At 51.8% G+C, this 15,546-nt stretch overlaps 6 protein-coding genes across 6 annotated transcripts; 1 reads left to right on the top strand and 5 right to left on the bottom strand.

The window, feature by feature from the left end:
- The first annotated feature begins 16 nt into the window (after positions 1-16).
- Positions 17-1,858, top strand: BDV17DRAFT_51041 (Phosphotyrosyl phosphate activator protein-domain-containing protein). The gene is made up of 3 exons (XM_073764671.1): positions 17-863; positions 923-1,274; positions 1,331-1,858. The coding sequence occupies exons 1-3, from the start codon at positions 238-240 to the stop codon at positions 1,736-1,738; spliced, it is 1,386 nt and encodes a 461-aa protein (XP_073616692.1). The 5' UTR covers positions 17-237; the 3' UTR covers positions 1,739-1,858.
- On the bottom strand, positions 1,859-3,340 carry BDV17DRAFT_51044 (Saf4/Yju2 family protein). Its single transcript, XM_073764672.1, has 2 exons — positions 3,216-3,340; positions 1,859-3,117 (listed from the first exon to the last, which is right to left on the bottom strand). The coding sequence occupies exons 1-2, from the start codon at positions 3,226-3,228 to the stop codon at positions 1,979-1,981; spliced, it is 1,152 nt and encodes a 383-aa protein (XP_073616693.1). The 5' UTR covers positions 3,229-3,340; the 3' UTR covers positions 1,859-1,978.
- Positions 3,341-3,558: 218 nt separating this feature from the next.
- On the bottom strand, positions 3,559-6,403 carry BDV17DRAFT_51049 (beta-glucosidase; the record flags this gene model as incomplete). The annotated part of the gene is made up of 3 exons (XM_073764673.1): positions 5,497-6,403; positions 5,195-5,446; positions 3,559-5,148 (listed from the first exon to the last, which is right to left on the bottom strand). Exons 1-3 carry the CDS (start codon positions 6,256-6,258, stop codon positions 3,559-3,561), a joined length of 2,604 nt encoding a protein of 867 aa, XP_073616694.1. The 5' UTR covers positions 6,259-6,403.
- Positions 6,404-8,406: 2,003 nt separating this feature from the next.
- On the bottom strand, positions 8,407-11,383 carry BDV17DRAFT_260248 (putative C6 finger domain protein). The gene is made up of 5 exons (XM_073757534.1): positions 10,921-11,383; positions 9,888-10,846; positions 9,749-9,835; positions 8,925-9,704; positions 8,407-8,847 (listed from the first exon to the last, which is right to left on the bottom strand). The coding sequence occupies exons 1-5, from the start codon at positions 11,077-11,079 to the stop codon at positions 8,670-8,672; spliced, it is 2,163 nt and encodes a 720-aa protein (XP_073616695.1). The 5' UTR covers positions 11,080-11,383; the 3' UTR covers positions 8,407-8,669.
- On the bottom strand, positions 11,242-13,180 carry BDV17DRAFT_51066 (S-adenosyl-L-methionine-dependent methyltransferase). The gene is made up of 4 exons (XM_073764676.1): positions 12,801-13,180; positions 12,452-12,723; positions 12,346-12,394; positions 11,242-12,298 (listed from the first exon to the last, which is right to left on the bottom strand). The coding sequence occupies exons 2-4, from the start codon at positions 12,576-12,578 to the stop codon at positions 11,404-11,406; spliced, it is 1,071 nt and encodes a 356-aa protein (XP_073616696.1). The 5' UTR covers positions 12,579-12,723; positions 12,801-13,180; the 3' UTR covers positions 11,242-11,403.
- BDV17DRAFT_51052 (L-lactate dehydrogenase (cytochrome)) lies at positions 13,149-15,536 on the bottom strand. Its single transcript, XM_073764675.1, has 4 exons — positions 15,227-15,536; positions 14,844-15,157; positions 13,205-14,786; positions 13,149-13,153 (listed from the first exon to the last, which is right to left on the bottom strand). Exons 1-3 carry the CDS (start codon positions 15,333-15,335, stop codon positions 13,707-13,709), a joined length of 1,503 nt encoding a protein of 500 aa, XP_073616697.1. The 5' UTR covers positions 15,336-15,536; the 3' UTR covers positions 13,149-13,153; positions 13,205-13,706.
- Between the last annotated feature and the right edge of the window lie 10 nt (positions 15,537-15,546).

Here is a 15,546-nt window from a genome sequence, read left to right on the forward strand (position 1 = left end):
TGTCGGTCGTTGGCGCCGGCAAGCGGGCTGAAGCCGACTAACTTGAAGCGCGTCCAAGTGTCGAGTTAGCTCGAGCCGGAATGGCGTCATGGAGATCAAGCTCGAGCTCCCTTCCCAGCTTCTAGCCAGGAACAACCCCACACCTCCACAATCCTTAACTTCTTCGAGAGCTTTCAATATTTTGCTTTTCTATCCTGTCAAACTACCCTGAGAACTCCAGTTATTAGAAGCGACATCATGGATCCCTCTCAGGTTCGTGTGCTACCCAAGCTCGACACCTCTGCGGGGCACACTTTCATACAACCCAGCAAGCGTATCAACGAGGGGCAAGATGTCTCCGAATTCCTGTCGTCCAGAGCCTACATCGACATCATGACCTTCCTCCTGCAACTGAATCGGTCTCTATTTCCCACTAGGCTACCCGATGGGCGTGTTCAAACGTGGCCACTAAACTGCGAAGCCGTCGAATACTCCGCACCTGTGCGCCAGCTACAACAGCTGCTGTCGAAACTTGAAGCTATATTCGAGGAAGCACCGCCCGATACCGGTCCGCGCAGATTCGGAAACATAAGTTTCAGGAGATGGTATGAGATTGTTGAGAGCCGAGCTACCAGTCTTTTAGAAGAGTGCTTGTCGTCCGAACTCTTGCAAACTCCATCTTCTGAGCCTAATGGACCAACTGCGGAGGTGGAGTTATTAGCATACTTTCTTGGGAGCTGGGGAAGTCCTCAACGGCTGGACTATGGTACAGGTCATGAGTTGAGCTTTCTCGCCTTCCTGGCGGGGATCTGGAAGCTTCATGGTTTTCCACAGAACAGCCCCGGGGTAGAGGAGAGAGCTATTGTATTAGGTGTGATACAACCGTATGTACCATTGCCAGCCACCACAATGAGACCTACGGGAATTAACCCAGCGTTGACAGATATCTCGAACTCGTCCGTACCATCATCAAGCGATATACACTAGAGCCCGCCGGCTCGCACGGCGTCTGGGGCCTAGATGACCATTCATTCATCCCTTACATCTTCGGTGCTGCACAGTTAGCACCCGCCTTATCAGAGTCAGACCCTGTCCCAGAAGAAGGTTCATTACCGGATGCGCCGGCGCCCGGCGGAGTCGCCAAAGCAAACGTGGTACAACGGGAACGACAAGATAATCTATACTTCTCCGCCATCGGCTTCATCTACGATGTCAAACGCGGCCCATTCTGGGAGCACAGCCCGATGCTCTATGATATATCAGGCATTCAGGCTGGATGGGCCAAGATCAACAAGGTACGCCCAGCCTCCATTTCAACAATCTCCTTCTGCAGCTAACGAAACAACACCAGGGCATGATCAAGATGTACAACGCAGAAGTACTATCCAAATTCCCTGTCGTCCAACACTTCCCCTTCGGTTCATTATTTAGCTGGGAGCGTGATCTCAATGCCGTTGTCCCAGCAGCGACAACCCGTACCACCGCAACACCGCGGAGGACGGACGAGAATACACAATCGGCGCCGCAGCCCGCAGGTCCGGGAACGAGAGCCCCATGGGCAAACACTAAAGCTCCAGCGCCATCGGCAAGCATTCCTAGGGGTGTCCCTTTGGCGCTCTCGGGTACCTCGAGGCTGCCTCCCGGCCCAATGGCTCCGACGCAAGCACCGTGGGCGAATCCGCAACCGCCATCAGGAGGGTCGACAGCCGGTGATTCGGCGTCAGGACATGTGCCGACCAAGGCACCATGGGCAAAATAATGTGATAGCTTCAGGATGCAAATAATGTACACCCTAAGCTAGCGCCCCGATACGTAAGCGATCAGTTATGAGACCTTGTATCATGAATATAAGATATCCATTAGCAGGATGCAACGAGGCTAGCCATTAGCATATGCAGGATGAGCATATATAAATCATCGAATCTAAATCTATCTGGGTATCATGCAAGCCCTAACGCCTTCGCAAAAACAAACATGTATCATGTAGCACAAATCCAGATTACTCCGAGTCTGACCCATAATCAACCAGAGCAACAGAATCAGACGTATCCTGGGTGCTCTTCGCGGTTTCTACTGAACCCCCCGGTACACTTATCCCACCTCCAGCTTGAGCGTCTTCAGAATGACCGATGGAACGTCCGTTGGCCTTCTTCCCCGGGGTCTTCCTCCTCTTAATTTCAGGCTCCCATGTAGACGCATTGCCAGAGTCGCCTGCACCGTTGAGAAACGGATCAATTGCGGCGCGCGTATTTCCTGTTAATTCACTGCGGAACAAGGCCTTTCGCTCCGCCACTAGATCAGCTAGTTTCCGTTTCCCAGTTTTATTTCCTTTTTTCTCGATCGTTGCTGTGGAGTTGTATGGATGAGATGAAGATGCAGACGCAGACTCGAACATCGGCTTTGTACTCGTGCGCGAAGCACCAGCCGTAGTAGCATGCCCACCCCCTTTAAACTCAACCATCCCAGCCCTAAGCTTATCCTCCTCAGATTCATCAACAATTTCAATTCCCAAACTCATCTTCTCCCTCAACGCCTCTTTCCTCCCCTCCTCCCGCTCCAGGATTTTCCGCTCAGCCCTAAACCCCCTCCTCAACCGCCTCGACACCTCATACGGATCATCCCAGTCCCTGTCCTGGCGCTGCTGCAACTCCAAAACTCTACTCTTCGACTCATCAACGGCCCTTTTATCCTCAAGTTTTCCTTCAATTTTCGCGAAAGGGTCGTCGGGGATAGCTTTACTCTCCCGTTCAATCCCAAGCGAAATCTCTCCAACAGGCCTCCCCTCCTCATCAACACCAAAATCCCTCTTCCTCCCCCCGTCAGCAACAACATAAGCCGTATTCTTCGGATCCGTGCGAATCTCAATCCACCCTCCGCAAAGAGTATGCTTGATTCGGAAACTGTAGATGGGGGTCGAGTAGTAATTGCCTACTTTCTTCTTCTCGGCATTGAACCGCACGCCCTGCCCGATTATTTCTTCTGGTCTGCAGTGCGTGCACCAGATTGCGAAGGGCATTTCGAAGCGTACGATTAGGGTGCCTTTACTTCGGAGGCGCCGCGCGCGGGAACCGAGGGGGTGGGTATTCGTGTTGAATGTTGGGCGCCCAGTGTCGTCGGGGGGCATGTACCGGCCCATGTCTGTGATAAAGAGGAGGGGTTAGTTTTGTTTTGGTATGGTTCACGAGGGAAGGGAGGGAGGGGATGCAATGCTATGCGACGGGGTGGATAGGACTTACTGAAGCCCTGCATTTTGGCGGTATTTTAGGTGGATTGCCAGATGGTGAATGTATGTGCTGAAAATGATATGAGAGAGATAGCTGCAGGATCATGTCCTGAGGACGAGCCTCGTCGTTCATCGAAGTTGCGCAACTTGTCTTTGTAGCTTCTTCAAGGCTCTGAGTCGGGAAGCTTTGTCGATCTCTCCAGTGCAGGCTGCATAAAGTGGGGTCCGGTTGTATGACTAAGCGCATACATATTTATGCACAATCTAGATCTATAAACCATAGCATGGCCGGCTCCAACGTCAGAAATATGGGATTAATAGTGGAATTGCTTTGAATCGTCAATCGGAGATGCAGATTACAATATTGAGCACTGTCCACCAACCTCACATTCCACTCGCTCATCAAGTACACTCTCCCCAACATATATCTTCACACCCTCACCTCCAACAACCGTCTTCCAGTCCTGCACCACAATATCCCAAACGCTCACATCCTTCCGCGTAATATCCAGCGTCAGCACCTCACTCGCACCAGGCTCCAAGATTTTTGTTTTCTCAAACTGCCTCAATTGTCTGCTCGGCGTATCAAGTCCCAAGGAACCAGGTAGTTCGACGTACAGTTGCGCAACTGCACGGCCAGGTCGCCGTCCCGTATTCCTCACCGTCACTTTAACAGAGAATGCGACATCCCAGAGCGCCGGGTTACCACCTTCTGCGCCGCCGGCACGAGGAGCAGGCTTTGGGGTTGTGCTGTACCCGTCTGGGTAGGGGTATGTTTTTGAGGAGTTTGCAACGGCGGCGTCGGAGGCGGGGTTGTCGAGGTAGGGATAGATGTAGCGCCAGATGCCCTTGAAGTTGCTTGGCCAAGCGGCTTCCGATGCGGGTGGGATGGTGTTGGGGTATGTTGGTGTTTGTCCCTTGGCGGCACGAGCGGGGGGATATACGCTGTCCAGAGGAGTGACTATGGATAATGAGGGGTTCGAATAACCAAAACTTGTGTAAGAGAGACCATGCCCAAAGGGGTAGCGTGGTTTGATATCCTCCTTGAGAAAATGACGGTAGTCGATGTAGAGACCTTCTGTGTAGTCGTCCTGGATTTGACCAAATGGTTGCTGGAGCAGTCCTACGCTTGATGGATAATTTGACTCCTGGTAAGGAATCGTATAAGGGATGTGGCCGCTCGGGCTATGGTCGCCGAATAGAATGTCTGTTAATGAGTAGCCGGCTTCTTGCCCTGGAAGGTGGGCGATGAGGACAGCCTTGACGGGATCCAGGTCGATCCATTCTTCTAGGATTATAGGACCAACAGTATGTATGACCACGACAACTTGCGAGAATCGTTCAGCAGCAGCTTTGACGAGGTCATCACCATTGTGCCAGGCATGCAAGCCTGACGACTTTCTGTCTCCAGGGTTGCCGTCCACCGTGATGAAGTTCTCGCCTGAATCAGAGTTGATGAAGACAATTGCTATGTCTTCATCGTTGGCTTCAACGGAGGATGGGAAACTATCTGTGATATAGAACTCAGCTGTAGAAGAGATGTTGGCAATCGCTTCTTGTGGTGTAATTAGGTATGGCAGCTTCGACGTGCCGCTTCCCCAGCCCATGGTCAAAACTCCCCTGTTGCAACCCTTGTCAGCGCAAGAGTTCAAGCCTTGGGGATCCGGTCCTGCGTCCGTGCCAAAGATTTTCAACGAGTTATTGCGTTTGAGGGGAAGTAAGTCTCCCTCGTTCTTTAAAAGCGTGACGGCATCCCTGGCAACAGCTCTGGCTGTGGTGTTGTGACTGCCTTGAACATTCACAAACTGATTGACAACCCCAATCGGAGAGATGAGGGCGCCAGGATAGAGAGGACCCTTTTCGTGTTCTGTGTTGCTCGAAAAGTTGGGAAGCGGGTAGTCCTGGTCCTGACCCATTTTGAACCATACTGCTAGGATGCGCGTAGCCTATATGCGTCAGTACACGGTAAGAAAGAGGACACGAGTAACATACCATATCGTTTAAGCGCTCCGTAGGGACAGTTCCATTGAGAACCGAACGAGATAGTTCAGGACCCCAATAACTATCCCCAAATAACGGAATGGCCCCATCTCCGGGCATACTCATATCCAAGCCCGCCAACGCCGACGATACTCCGCCGAGGTGCGCAAGCCAATCCGTCACAACAAACCCCTGGAAACCCAACTCATCCTTCAGTATCCCATTAATGAGTTTGCTGTTATGACTGCAGGCCGATTTGTTTACCTAGGCAATGGTCAATAGTGAGGAAGACCCGGGAAGTTGAAAGCACTAACATCATTGTACGCAATCATCACAGACCCTACTTCAGCTCGAACGCCTTCGGCAAATGGCCACAGATAGAACTCGTGGAGGGTTCTGTCGTCAATGTTAGACGAATAGCCTTGTGTGATGACACTGCTCATGCGGTGCATCTCCTGCTCATTGCCTATGAGATGCTTGATGCAAGCAATGGCCCCAGTGCTCTGCATTCCTTTGATTGTCTCTGCAGCTCCAACGCCCTGTAGGACGGGGTCAAATCCAAATCCCTCCCAGTTGCGGCCGCCTCGCGGCTTCCGCCCCATCGGTCCGACAGAAGGACCTAGTAGTACATTCACACCTTTTCCGCGGGCCTCTTCGCCGAGAGCAACTCCACGCTCGTACATGAGGCTCTTGTCAAACGTAGCACCAACCGTGATTCCCGGCGGGAAGGCCGTGTTGTGGTCGGTGTTGCGCACGCCCAAAGGAGAGTCGTGGAGGCAAATACTCGGTATTCCGAATCGAGGGACACTACCCGTTTGGCCAGCGCAGGGACCCATGTATATCCCAGTACCGGTAGTAAGGTTCACCTTTTCGGCCAGTGTCAGGTTGCTGACAACCGCGTGTGCTTTTTCATAGGCATCGGCCCATTTCGCTACCCAGCCGCCGTTTGGGGCTGGATAGTATGGCGGAGAGATAGGCTCATCGAGGTCGCGTTTATTGAGGCTGGAAGTGGTAGGTGAAGCGAGGCTGCATGGCATTGTCGCAATCAAGAGAGCAAGAGGTACCCAGCGAGGCATCTTGCTACCCAGCCCGCACAATTTGGGGAGAGCAACCAATATTTTCGCTGAAAGTTCAATGTCTTATTGTCAGGACAATTATTTTATCGGCTCGAAAAGGAGCAGGATCGAGGTCGAGGGTGCTTAATATCTCAAGCACCGCGAAGAGTGTCGCGTGCCAAGGTCATGTTCCCCAGACGGGTCACGGCCAAGTCTCCTCATTCCCGGATATTTCAAGTCCTTCAAGAGTGTAACCGAACTGCCACATCCTGTTTTGGCAGGAACGCCATTATCCCGTGGTCGATCTTGACACTAAGCACCGATAGACGTGCGGTGGAGGTCAAAGAGGCGCGTCTGGTTGGTGCTGGCCGCTTGACTGGTTGTGCGGAGAAGCTCCTGTCGACTCGACCAAACCTGACAAATCACGAAACGGGCTTTCTGAAGATCGTCAGGGGACCTTATATCCATAGTCCATTCGCATTATTAGCTACTAAACCAATTTGGTATGTAGCGCAGAGAGCCCAAGAATCCTGACATGGAGAAAAGAGTTGAGTGGGGAGGATTGAGATAATGCGGGGAAATTGTACCGCTACATTGACATTCCGTCTGTCCCCGGACTGCTGACCCGTAAAGTTTCTCACTCAACCATCATGTCAAGAGCTCGGAAACAACGAACGCCATCATGGATGCCTCGCAAACACATGAGCTTTTGATGAACGCCAATAGCACGTCTCACCATGTCTCAACCGAGAACGAGGCCATAGCTATCAACGAGAATATTGATTTTACGCGGTGTATTCTCTGCGGTTGTGCAACATGGTTAGGTTAATCGACCTTGGTTTGAGAGGATACGGCGTGCTTGTGCCGCTTCATGGCCCGCAACCAACGGCTTGCGAAGAACATGTTGACTATATTCGCTACGGACCGGGGTGAGCAGGGTGGTATGGTAATCGGGGGCCAAGGGGAGAAACCGTAATCTTGCTGTTTTATTCATGAGAAAGAGAAAAGCTTGCATTTGATCGCTCTCAATATCATGATTGCACGCCGAGTATTCTGATACCCGCCCCTCCCCTCCTTAACGACAGAGCATTGCTAGTTTACGAGTCACTACTGTCAACCGTACGAGTCTATAGTCCTGCGCTACTCTCCTACAAGCCCTCCACAATTTCGAGTTTACATTGGCAACTCTACCTGCCAAAGGACTGGACGACAGCATTCACGGAAAGGTTGCTCACGCCCTGCTCCTTCCCTGCGTGCTCCTGCCGTTGTTGTTGACAGGCCTTCCCCACTCACCCATGTGAGGAAGGTACGGGTCTCTTCCTCGCTCTTCCACTGCCCATCCTTCACGACAGCCCAGACTTGCTTGTCATTGTATTCCAGCTTCATCCTATCCACCTGCAACGACTATCGCATCCCATGGCCCATCCCAAGCATTCGGCCGATACGTCTCACTACCATTACAAAGACCATACGTGTTGTATATCCTCTTTAGTGCCGTCGTTCTCGTTCTAACTCCCGGTAGCATCAGGATCAATCAGATTTTTTTTACTTTCATGGTCGCACGAGTGTGAGACTCGGTCGCAACCCCCGGCCTTGCTTTCGCGGAACTTCTTCCTTGTGCGTGCCTCAAATACAGAAGCAGATGTTCCCCTGTCAAGAGTTTCTTCTGGCACTAAGCACTGCACTGAGGTAATGATTACTGTTTGGCAATACTGAAATCGATAACCTAATCTTCCCCTTTATACTACTCATCACTCCGTAGTCTAGAGTTCCTGCGGGTTTGTTTATATAATACCTAGGAGCTATATAACTCATCTCCTACATATCCCCTTTTTACCAGCTGCATTTTCCGTACTCCGTATGTGCTTTGTGTTTGCTCAATGAGCGGCTAAGTAAACTACACCATAGGTCTATCTAGGGAAGTGGTATTTTGACCATGTCCATGCCCCATGCACTCTGACTGCGCTATTGGGGATTAAATATATCAGGCCTTAGTATACACTTCCGCTATATCTATGCAAGTGTCGATATTGGCATGCCCTACTCTTTATTTCCTACTCCCTGAATATATTATCAAAATAGCCATTATGTTTGGTGCAGAATAGTACACAAGGGAGAGCGGTAGTTGAATGTTCTTAGATCTCACTGTTATAATAAGTAATCGGTCTCCCGCAATATAGCGCAGTTGAATCGCATGGGGCTTGGTCGAAGTAAGAGTTCCCCAAGTACAAATACCATGAAGAGAGACGGCAGCGTACCATTGACACTTGTATTTTCTTGACCAAACCACCGAGGACTAAAGCTATAGATACATCCATCCTGAATGCCCATACCCCAGTTGCAAAGCGACCAAACACATACCATGTGGAACGCCTAACACCAAGCAAGATCACAAGACCAAATACCTCAGAACGTCAGCAAAAAAAGGAACTTTATAATAACCTCAATAACTCCAAGTCCTTCGCCACAGCAGGACTATAAATCGCACAGTCCTCCAAAAAGCTCATCATCTCCTGATTCCAACGCTCCCAGCCGGACGGTAACGTCCCGCAGACGCGGGGGTCAGGAGAGTTGGATATACAATAGAAAAGCAGGATTTGGCCGAAGAACCTACACCCAACCATTGGAACCATTAGCTACCATTTGCCTTTCGAAGGGTCAAGGGGATATAGGGATTCGAAACATACTGCGAGCAGAACGCAAATTTGATCGGGATGCAACTCCTCATTTCTTTAAACATCCCCAGCGCCACCGGCCAATTCATCGCATTTGCCAGCCCGCTCCGGATCTGCTCGAGGTCATCTTCGGTTAGGAGGTGTGGGATGCGCAGCGCTTTGTAGAGGTATGGACGGCCAATGTGGAACTTTGCGATCATGTATCGGCCTCTTAGCATGGCTTCGGCAACTGCGATTGCGGGGGAGAAGGGGCGGGCGGTTTGGGCTGTGTTTCGGGGGGTGAGTGGGTGTGGAGAATTTATTGAGTTGGTGTTGGTGTTTGGGGATGTAGTTGTTTGAGGGGATGGCGCTGCCGTGTTTGCCGTTGATGGAAATGGGGCAGCAGTATCTGAGAATTGTAGACCCAGAGGGAGATTTCTCCTCCATTGACCGAGCTGATGATGCAGTTCGCCGTTCACAGCAGGATGCGGGAACGTCCCCGAGCCTGAATAAAAGTACAGTGAATGCCGGATGCGCGTGAGGATTATACGGTGCGCGACCTGCGCGAGGAAGTGGTACTGGAAGAAGCTGTCGTCGATGGTATCCTCCGACGACGAAAAGGAGAACCGGGACGGTACGAACCCTAGTGTCTCGAAACCTATGAATTTGGGTATGGGGACGACTTCTTCGAAGCGGGAGAGGCCAGAGGGTGGTAGGTGCAGTTCTTGGACGAGGATTGTTTCGTTCATGAGGCAGTTCCAGAAGACACGAGATTTCATGTCGCCCTCCCATTCGTCAAAATTGACGTCGTGGCTGGAAGTGTTAGTGACGTTTAAAATGCATCAAATTCTGCTTACTTTGTCAAAATTGAGAGACAGCCCGTGGCAGCGCGGTGGATCATGGCCCATGAATCCATGGGGCGTAGGATTTGCGAATAGTAGACCCTTTAACGATTAGTAGTGGGTAGTAGTGAGCCAAGAAACTGTCCAGACGTACGACGAGAGTAAATAAAACTGACAACTCTGAATGTCATTGTCACACATCAAGAACCCTATCCTCCGCCGAGCCTCATTGAAGAAGCGCAACCCGGGCGGTTCCTCTTGCACAACCCCCATCCAGTCCGGAGGCTCAAAATGGGTTCCTCGCGTACCTGGCAATGGGTAGTCACCCTCATGATGGGCATGGACAGCCAAGCATCCCAGAGCCATAATGTTCAGAACGATACAACTCTCCATGGTATAGCCGAAGCCACTCTCAATAGCAGCACCCAAAGTAAACGCAAAATAAAAGTTCTTGTCCATGATCGGCGTGAACGGGTTAAACGTCGCAAAGAATGCAATCGACAGTCCCTTGATCATAGCCAGCGGCAGCGTCTCCAGCCAGACATCTCCAGCGTGGGTGGGGAACGGATCAAAATACATTGGCAGTGGTGGCCTGTTCATCTCGGTGTCAATTACATAGTTTTTTCCTAGCTTTTCGTGGGCATCGAGCAGACGCTGCGGAAGGATCTCGCGCGCTCCAGGCCAAAGAACAACCCCATGCTGACTGAACGAGATGGAAACTAATCCATTCGCAGTAATGGCATTTGGCCGCTCGTCGAACTCAAAGACCTCTGGCTCGCCAGACGGGATAAGGGTCTGCGGCGTGGCAGCCGAAACAAGTTTGCCGACGGCGCGACCACGCGTATCTTCTGCTAACACTGAGACTGGCGGCTCAACTCGAGCCATCGGCAACTGCGCCTGTAGGGACTGAATCTCATCGCGCACATTGCCAGGAAGATTCTCCAACTTGGTCTCCAGTCGGTGCAGGGTGCTCATAATAAGCGTGAGCGAATGGTCGCGCTTAGACGTCTTGCGCTCATTATAGACACATTCCAGGCCTAGCGACTTGCACAGGCCGCATTTGGGCCGTGACTCGTCGCAGCGCGTCTTTTTGAGTCGGCATGTTTCACAGGCCTGTACTCCGGTTAGCTTAATAATAAAATATTTCGAGTCTTTTGAGGGTTTCGAGTACTCGAAGAAAGGCATACCACTGTGGCGATGAAATTGCGAGGTTTTTTAGAAGATGACTGTTGGTCTGGGGTTGGTGAGAGGAGGTCGTTGATGGGGAGCAGGCCGTTATGATTCAGATGCTTTGGCGGCGCAGAGTCGCCGCGAGATGGGGACTCTTCGAGGGGGCGCTTGCTCATTGTGCATGGTTGAGGTTGGTACGATCATCTATCGATACATGACTAATGGTGTGTTCGAGCCAGTCAATTGGATTTGAAAATGAAGAGATGTTGAGTCGAGTGGTGAGGTGAGAAAGAACCAGGCGCAGTCATCATTTTCTTTTTCTGGTCACGGGCGGGGGCCGGATCCGACCGCCAGCCCCCGGATTGTACGACCAACCACCACATTACAGCGCTGATGCGGGATTTGTAGAATCAAAGATGAACATTAAACTGTGTTGTTGTTCCATTGAAAAGGCCGTCATGATATCCACCCCCCCCCCCCCTATGTACAAATACCAACCGTCAGATCTTTCTGAGCTTTAGAAAAACATATTTATTCCCCAGCGGCGTTCTCCAGAAATCGCTCCTTCGCAGACGCAACTGCAACTTTTCCACCATTCTGGACCGGATAGTCTCAGCAGAGTATGACACTGAAGAGCTCGCCTCATCCTGGAACATCCGCGCCCAATCGACCACCGTATTGCCGATGATCGCAACGAATCCACCGCTAATAGCTCGACTATAAGCATCCAGCGCCTTTGCATCAGGATAACCAGAGGATGAGCTGCCCAAGGTCGACTGAAACTGCAAAAAAGCCGGATGTGCCACGTCTCGGGTAAAGTGCTTTTCGACCTGCCATTTCTCTCTCGCTGCATCCAGGGCCTGGTTGATTTCCTCTGGTGTGCGAAAGTGAAAAGGGAGACGGAACTTGGAGGCGGCTGCTTGTGATATCATACCCTCGGCGGCTAGGTCTTTGATGCTCTGGAATATTGAAGGGTAGGCGCACTTGAGACTGAGCTCCCCGTCAACGGGGAAGCTGAGAAGAAGGTGGCCATCGTTTCGCACCTCGTGGTAGCGCGCACATAAGAAGCGAGAAATGTCAGATAGTACTTCTGCTGATATGTCCGCGTCGTTTGGCAACAAATCACCACTCGCTGGTTGAAGACGACTAATCCAGTGTAAACAGGCAGTAGAGAAGCCAATATCGACAGAGGCGTCAGGGACGAGCTGATCGTAGTAGCTTTGGGGTGCCATCAGCGGCATAATCTTTCTCGATTTTGTAGCCTCTGGTACCCGCAGGAAGCGGTCTATTGTTGATGATAGGCTGATATAGTCGTTGGCTGGTGTGTCGTTGAAGACTATCGTGATGGCACACTCTTCTGGACATGATTCCAGGGCCTTGCGAATCATACGGATCCTATTGAGTCAGTAGACATCCCGACGCCTTCGTTTTCGGTTACATACGAGTTTGATCCCTCTGAGCACCCGTAATCGGCAAGTATGATCGTCTTTCCTATATCAATAAGTCAATATGCTCTTCAACATGAGCCTCAAGTACAGGGGTAGGTACCTTGAACATCCGAGGGTAACACAAGCCCACCACATTCCTCCGCAACAAGAGCCTGCAGGCTGGAGTTCCTGTTATAGAATCCGCCTCCCACCATGGACGTTCGCTCGTTGCTACGGACCACCATCATGCACTAGTTGAGAATCTCGGTCAAACGTTGTGTTGAAAGGCGACGGGGAGCTGTGCTGCAAGTGCGCGTATAACAAGAACAAACTCGAGCAGACCGTATACGCGAAGGACCCGAAGGCCCCGGAGAGCGCGGTAACCAAATATGCCTGGGGATAACAAAGTAACAGTCCGTCAGCCAAACCAGCCAATAATGTGTTGTGGAGACACACGGGACGAGACGAACGGTGTGGGAAATGAACGGCCGGAGGAAAATGATACTTAATCATGGCTGGTCCACCGTCCACCATGACTGACGTCGAAGAGACTACTAAGCCGTTCCACCGATCGAGGAGTCGAGACCACTACCGCAGCTACCGCTAGCACCCGGGTCCAACAGCCAGGAAGCCGGTTTCAGGTGGGGAGAGCATCGAGCGAGTAGCAGTGTAACTGATGGTGCGACGGCGACGTGCATCGGAGCTATCAATGACCTAGCCCGAAATTGACGGCGAAGGAATTGAATCCTTTCAACTCATCCTTGATCCTTGGGCCAGTCGATATTCGGCTAGGCCAGGCGAGGACTCTCCTTCTGATCAGAAACGAGGGGATTATGAGAATGGATAGTAGAAGGAAGGTCTGGTGTCGGCTCACAATCAGCGGGAGCCCACATTGCGGGCCGTGTACCAGCACCGCTACACTGGTAACATCATGATGGGCGCGCTGTTCAGACTTTGGGCGCACGGGATGTTAAGAAAGTTTGCGCCGGCTGTCATTGTTTCAGGCTAGAGTCTTGGTCAGAGGTTAGTTCGCTTGGAACAGAATACAGATGGTCGAGACGTGTTGAGCGTTGGAAATCCCCCGCTCGGTCCGTTTCAGATAAGGAACCAGCAGGGATTCCTGCAGAATGGGCTCCACTGCCAAACTGCGCTTAACTGAAGCACCGGTGCGCTGGGTCTGCGCTATGCAGAGTCCGGACGACACAAGCACGACCGGCCAGTTGCATATTTTGACAGGGCGTTCTCCGGCAGTGCCTACCTTTCCTACAAGTACGTACTTCTTGACTCCAACATGTAATTCTAACTGGGGTATTATATACAAATCTAACCGATATATATCCAGTATATACGGAAATGATTTCCTGATCCATCACAACCTACAACTTGGCCTTCTCGCTGAATCGCGGGGCCTGAAGGGGGTCGTACGCCCCCAAGCTCAGCGTATCCGCGGGCACCGACGCACTGTGTCCGCCCACCAAGCCGCGCACATCCACCATGCTAGGGTTGAGGTCCCCGATGTTCTGCGCACCAATCAACCTCATGTTCATCTCGAGTTCGTCTTTGAGGAGCTGCATGGCTCGGTCTACACCGGGTTGACCGTATGCCGACATGGCGTATAGGAAGGGCCGTCCAATACCAACGCCCTTCGCACCCAGGCATAGAGCCTTGAGGATATCCGTCGCACGACGGACACCGCCATCAATGAAGATCTCAATCTTGTCTTCCCACCCGCGCTCGCGCAGGATGGGCATAACCTGAGCCAGAACTTCGACGCCCGATGGGGCCGTGTCGAGTTGCCGACCGCCGTGGTTGGAGAGAACGACACCCTGCACACCCGCTTCGACGGCGCGGAGGACGTCTTCCACGCGTTGTACACCTTTCAATACTATGGGCATCTTGGTGACGGACTGGAACCAGGGAATGTCCTTCCAGGAGAGAGAGGGGTCGATGAACGAGGAAATCGCACGCGCTGCGCCCTGCGAGCGATCGACCGAGTCACCTCCTGATGCCTGGACGCTGGAGCCAACATCCGAGAACTTTGATCGCATATCCTTCTCTCGGCGACCTAGTTGGGGAGCGTCGACAGTGATAAAGAGACCCTTGCAACCGCGAGCTTCAGCGTGCTCGATGATTCGCTTGGTGATCGCGCGGTCCTTGTTCACGTATAACTGCAGCCATTGAACTTGCTCACCACGGCGGGCATCGACAATCTCGTCAAACGAGCACGAAGCAAGCGTCGGAATCATCTGGATCACATCGTGGTCATGTGCAGCGCGAGTGAGCACAACTTCACCCTCGGGGTTGCCCAGCTTTCCAAGAGCGGTTGCGGTGACATAAAAAGGAATCGAGCACTTGGTTCCCAGCATTTTTGTGGAAAAGTCCACCTTTTCTACATCAACGAGAATCCGTGGTCGGAACCAAATCTTGTGGAAAGCCGAGTGGTTTTCACGCATAGTCTGTTGGAAGGCAGATATTAGCCTCGATCAAGAAGTCAACGCGGCTATTGCACATACAATTTCATCGTCCGCACCGCTTGAATAGTAAGCCCAAGCGGTCTTCTTCATGACGCTCCGGGCAACCGCCTCGAAGTCCAGCAGGTTGTAGCATGCCGCCAGAGAAGGCATGCGCTTGATGCGCTCCTCACGAGCCTCCTCTTCAGGATCATGTGCCTTTTCTTCCTGCTCGACGGTCGCCATGTCCACTTCTCCAAGGTGCTTCGATTGGTCGAGGTACTTGTCGAGTGTGTCTGGAGGGTGAATTGGATCGAATTCTTCGGTCGCATCTTTGCCGGCGTACTTGAGAATGATCTTCTGACCACCAGGGTGTTCTGCAGTCAGTATACGTCAGTATACTGAATCAATCTGATCAATGGATTGGGGAAGGTTGAAGAATTTACCTGGCAAGAACTCGGTCACATCATAGGCCTTGCCGTGAACAATGACCCAGCAAGAGTTCTTGGAGTTGTGCTGGGCGATATCAGCGCCCGTTAACTTGTTATTCGTCATTGTAGCGGACTTTGTGATGGATTGTAGAGTGAGAGAAGAGAAAAGAAAAAGAAGAAAAGGACGAGCGGATAAAAGAGATAAATAGCCGGAGGGCGAAAGCTGTCGCCAGTGCTTCAGAGCAGGACTCGCATCAAGAAGGACCTCGGGATAAAGCACAGCGAATGAGAGGGCCAGCGAATGGGCTTATAAGGCGACTTGTCCGGGGAAAACT

The sequence above is a fragment of the Aspergillus undulatus genome (assembly GCF_047715775.1).
Source record: "Aspergillus undulatus strain CBS 261.88 unplaced genomic scaffold BDV17scaffold_17, whole genome shotgun sequence".
Taxonomy (NCBI): domain Eukaryota; kingdom Fungi; phylum Ascomycota; class Eurotiomycetes; order Eurotiales; family Aspergillaceae; genus Aspergillus; species Aspergillus undulatus.

Excerpts from the sequence above, each read along its gene's own strand:
- BDV17DRAFT_51041 (XM_073764671.1), top strand. The coding sequence starts at position 238 with ATGGATCCCTCTCAGGTTCGTGTGCTACCCAAGCTCGACACCTCTGCG. Across the intron at positions 864-922 it reads GTATTAGGTGTGATACAACC|ATATCTCGAACTCGTCCGTA; the intron begins GTATGTACCATT and ends CAGCGTTGACAG. Across the intron at positions 1,275-1,330 it reads GATGGGCCAAGATCAACAAG|GGCATGATCAAGATGTACAA; the intron begins GTACGCCCAGCC and ends AAACAACACCAG.
- BDV17DRAFT_260248 (XM_073757534.1), bottom strand. The coding sequence starts at position 11,079 with ATGAGCAAGCGCCCCCTCGAAGAGTCCCCATCTCGCGGCGACTCTGCG. Across the intron at positions 9,705-9,748 it reads TGTCTCTCAATTTTGACAAA|CCACGACGTCAATTTTGACG; the intron begins GTAAGCAGAATT and ends TAACACTTCCAG. Across the intron at positions 8,848-8,924 it reads AAATTTGCGTTCTGCTCGCA|GTTCTTCGGCCAAATCCTGC; the intron begins GTATGTTTCGAA and ends GGTTGGGTGTAG.
- BDV17DRAFT_51066 (XM_073764676.1), bottom strand. The coding sequence starts at position 12,578 with ATGATGGTGGTCCGTAGCAACGAGCGAACGTCCATGGTGGGAGGCGGA. Across the intron at positions 12,395-12,451 it reads GTTACCCTCGGATGTTCAAG|GAAAGACGATCATACTTGCC; the intron begins GTACCTACCCCT and ends TTATTGATATAG. Across the intron at positions 12,299-12,345 it reads TGCTCAGAGGGATCAAACTC|GATCCGTATGATTCGCAAGG; the intron begins GTATGTAACCGA and ends CTGACTCAATAG.
- BDV17DRAFT_51052 (XM_073764675.1), bottom strand. The coding sequence starts at position 15,335 with ATGACGAATAACAAGTTAACGGGCGCTGATATCGCCCAGCACAACTCC. Across the intron at positions 15,158-15,226 it reads TGTGACCGAGTTCTTGCCAG|AACACCCTGGTGGTCAGAAG; the intron begins GTAAATTCTTCA and ends TACTGACTGCAG. Across the intron at positions 14,787-14,843 it reads GCGGTGCGGACGATGAAATT|ACTATGCGTGAAAACCACTC; the intron begins GTATGTGCAATA and ends GCCTTCCAACAG.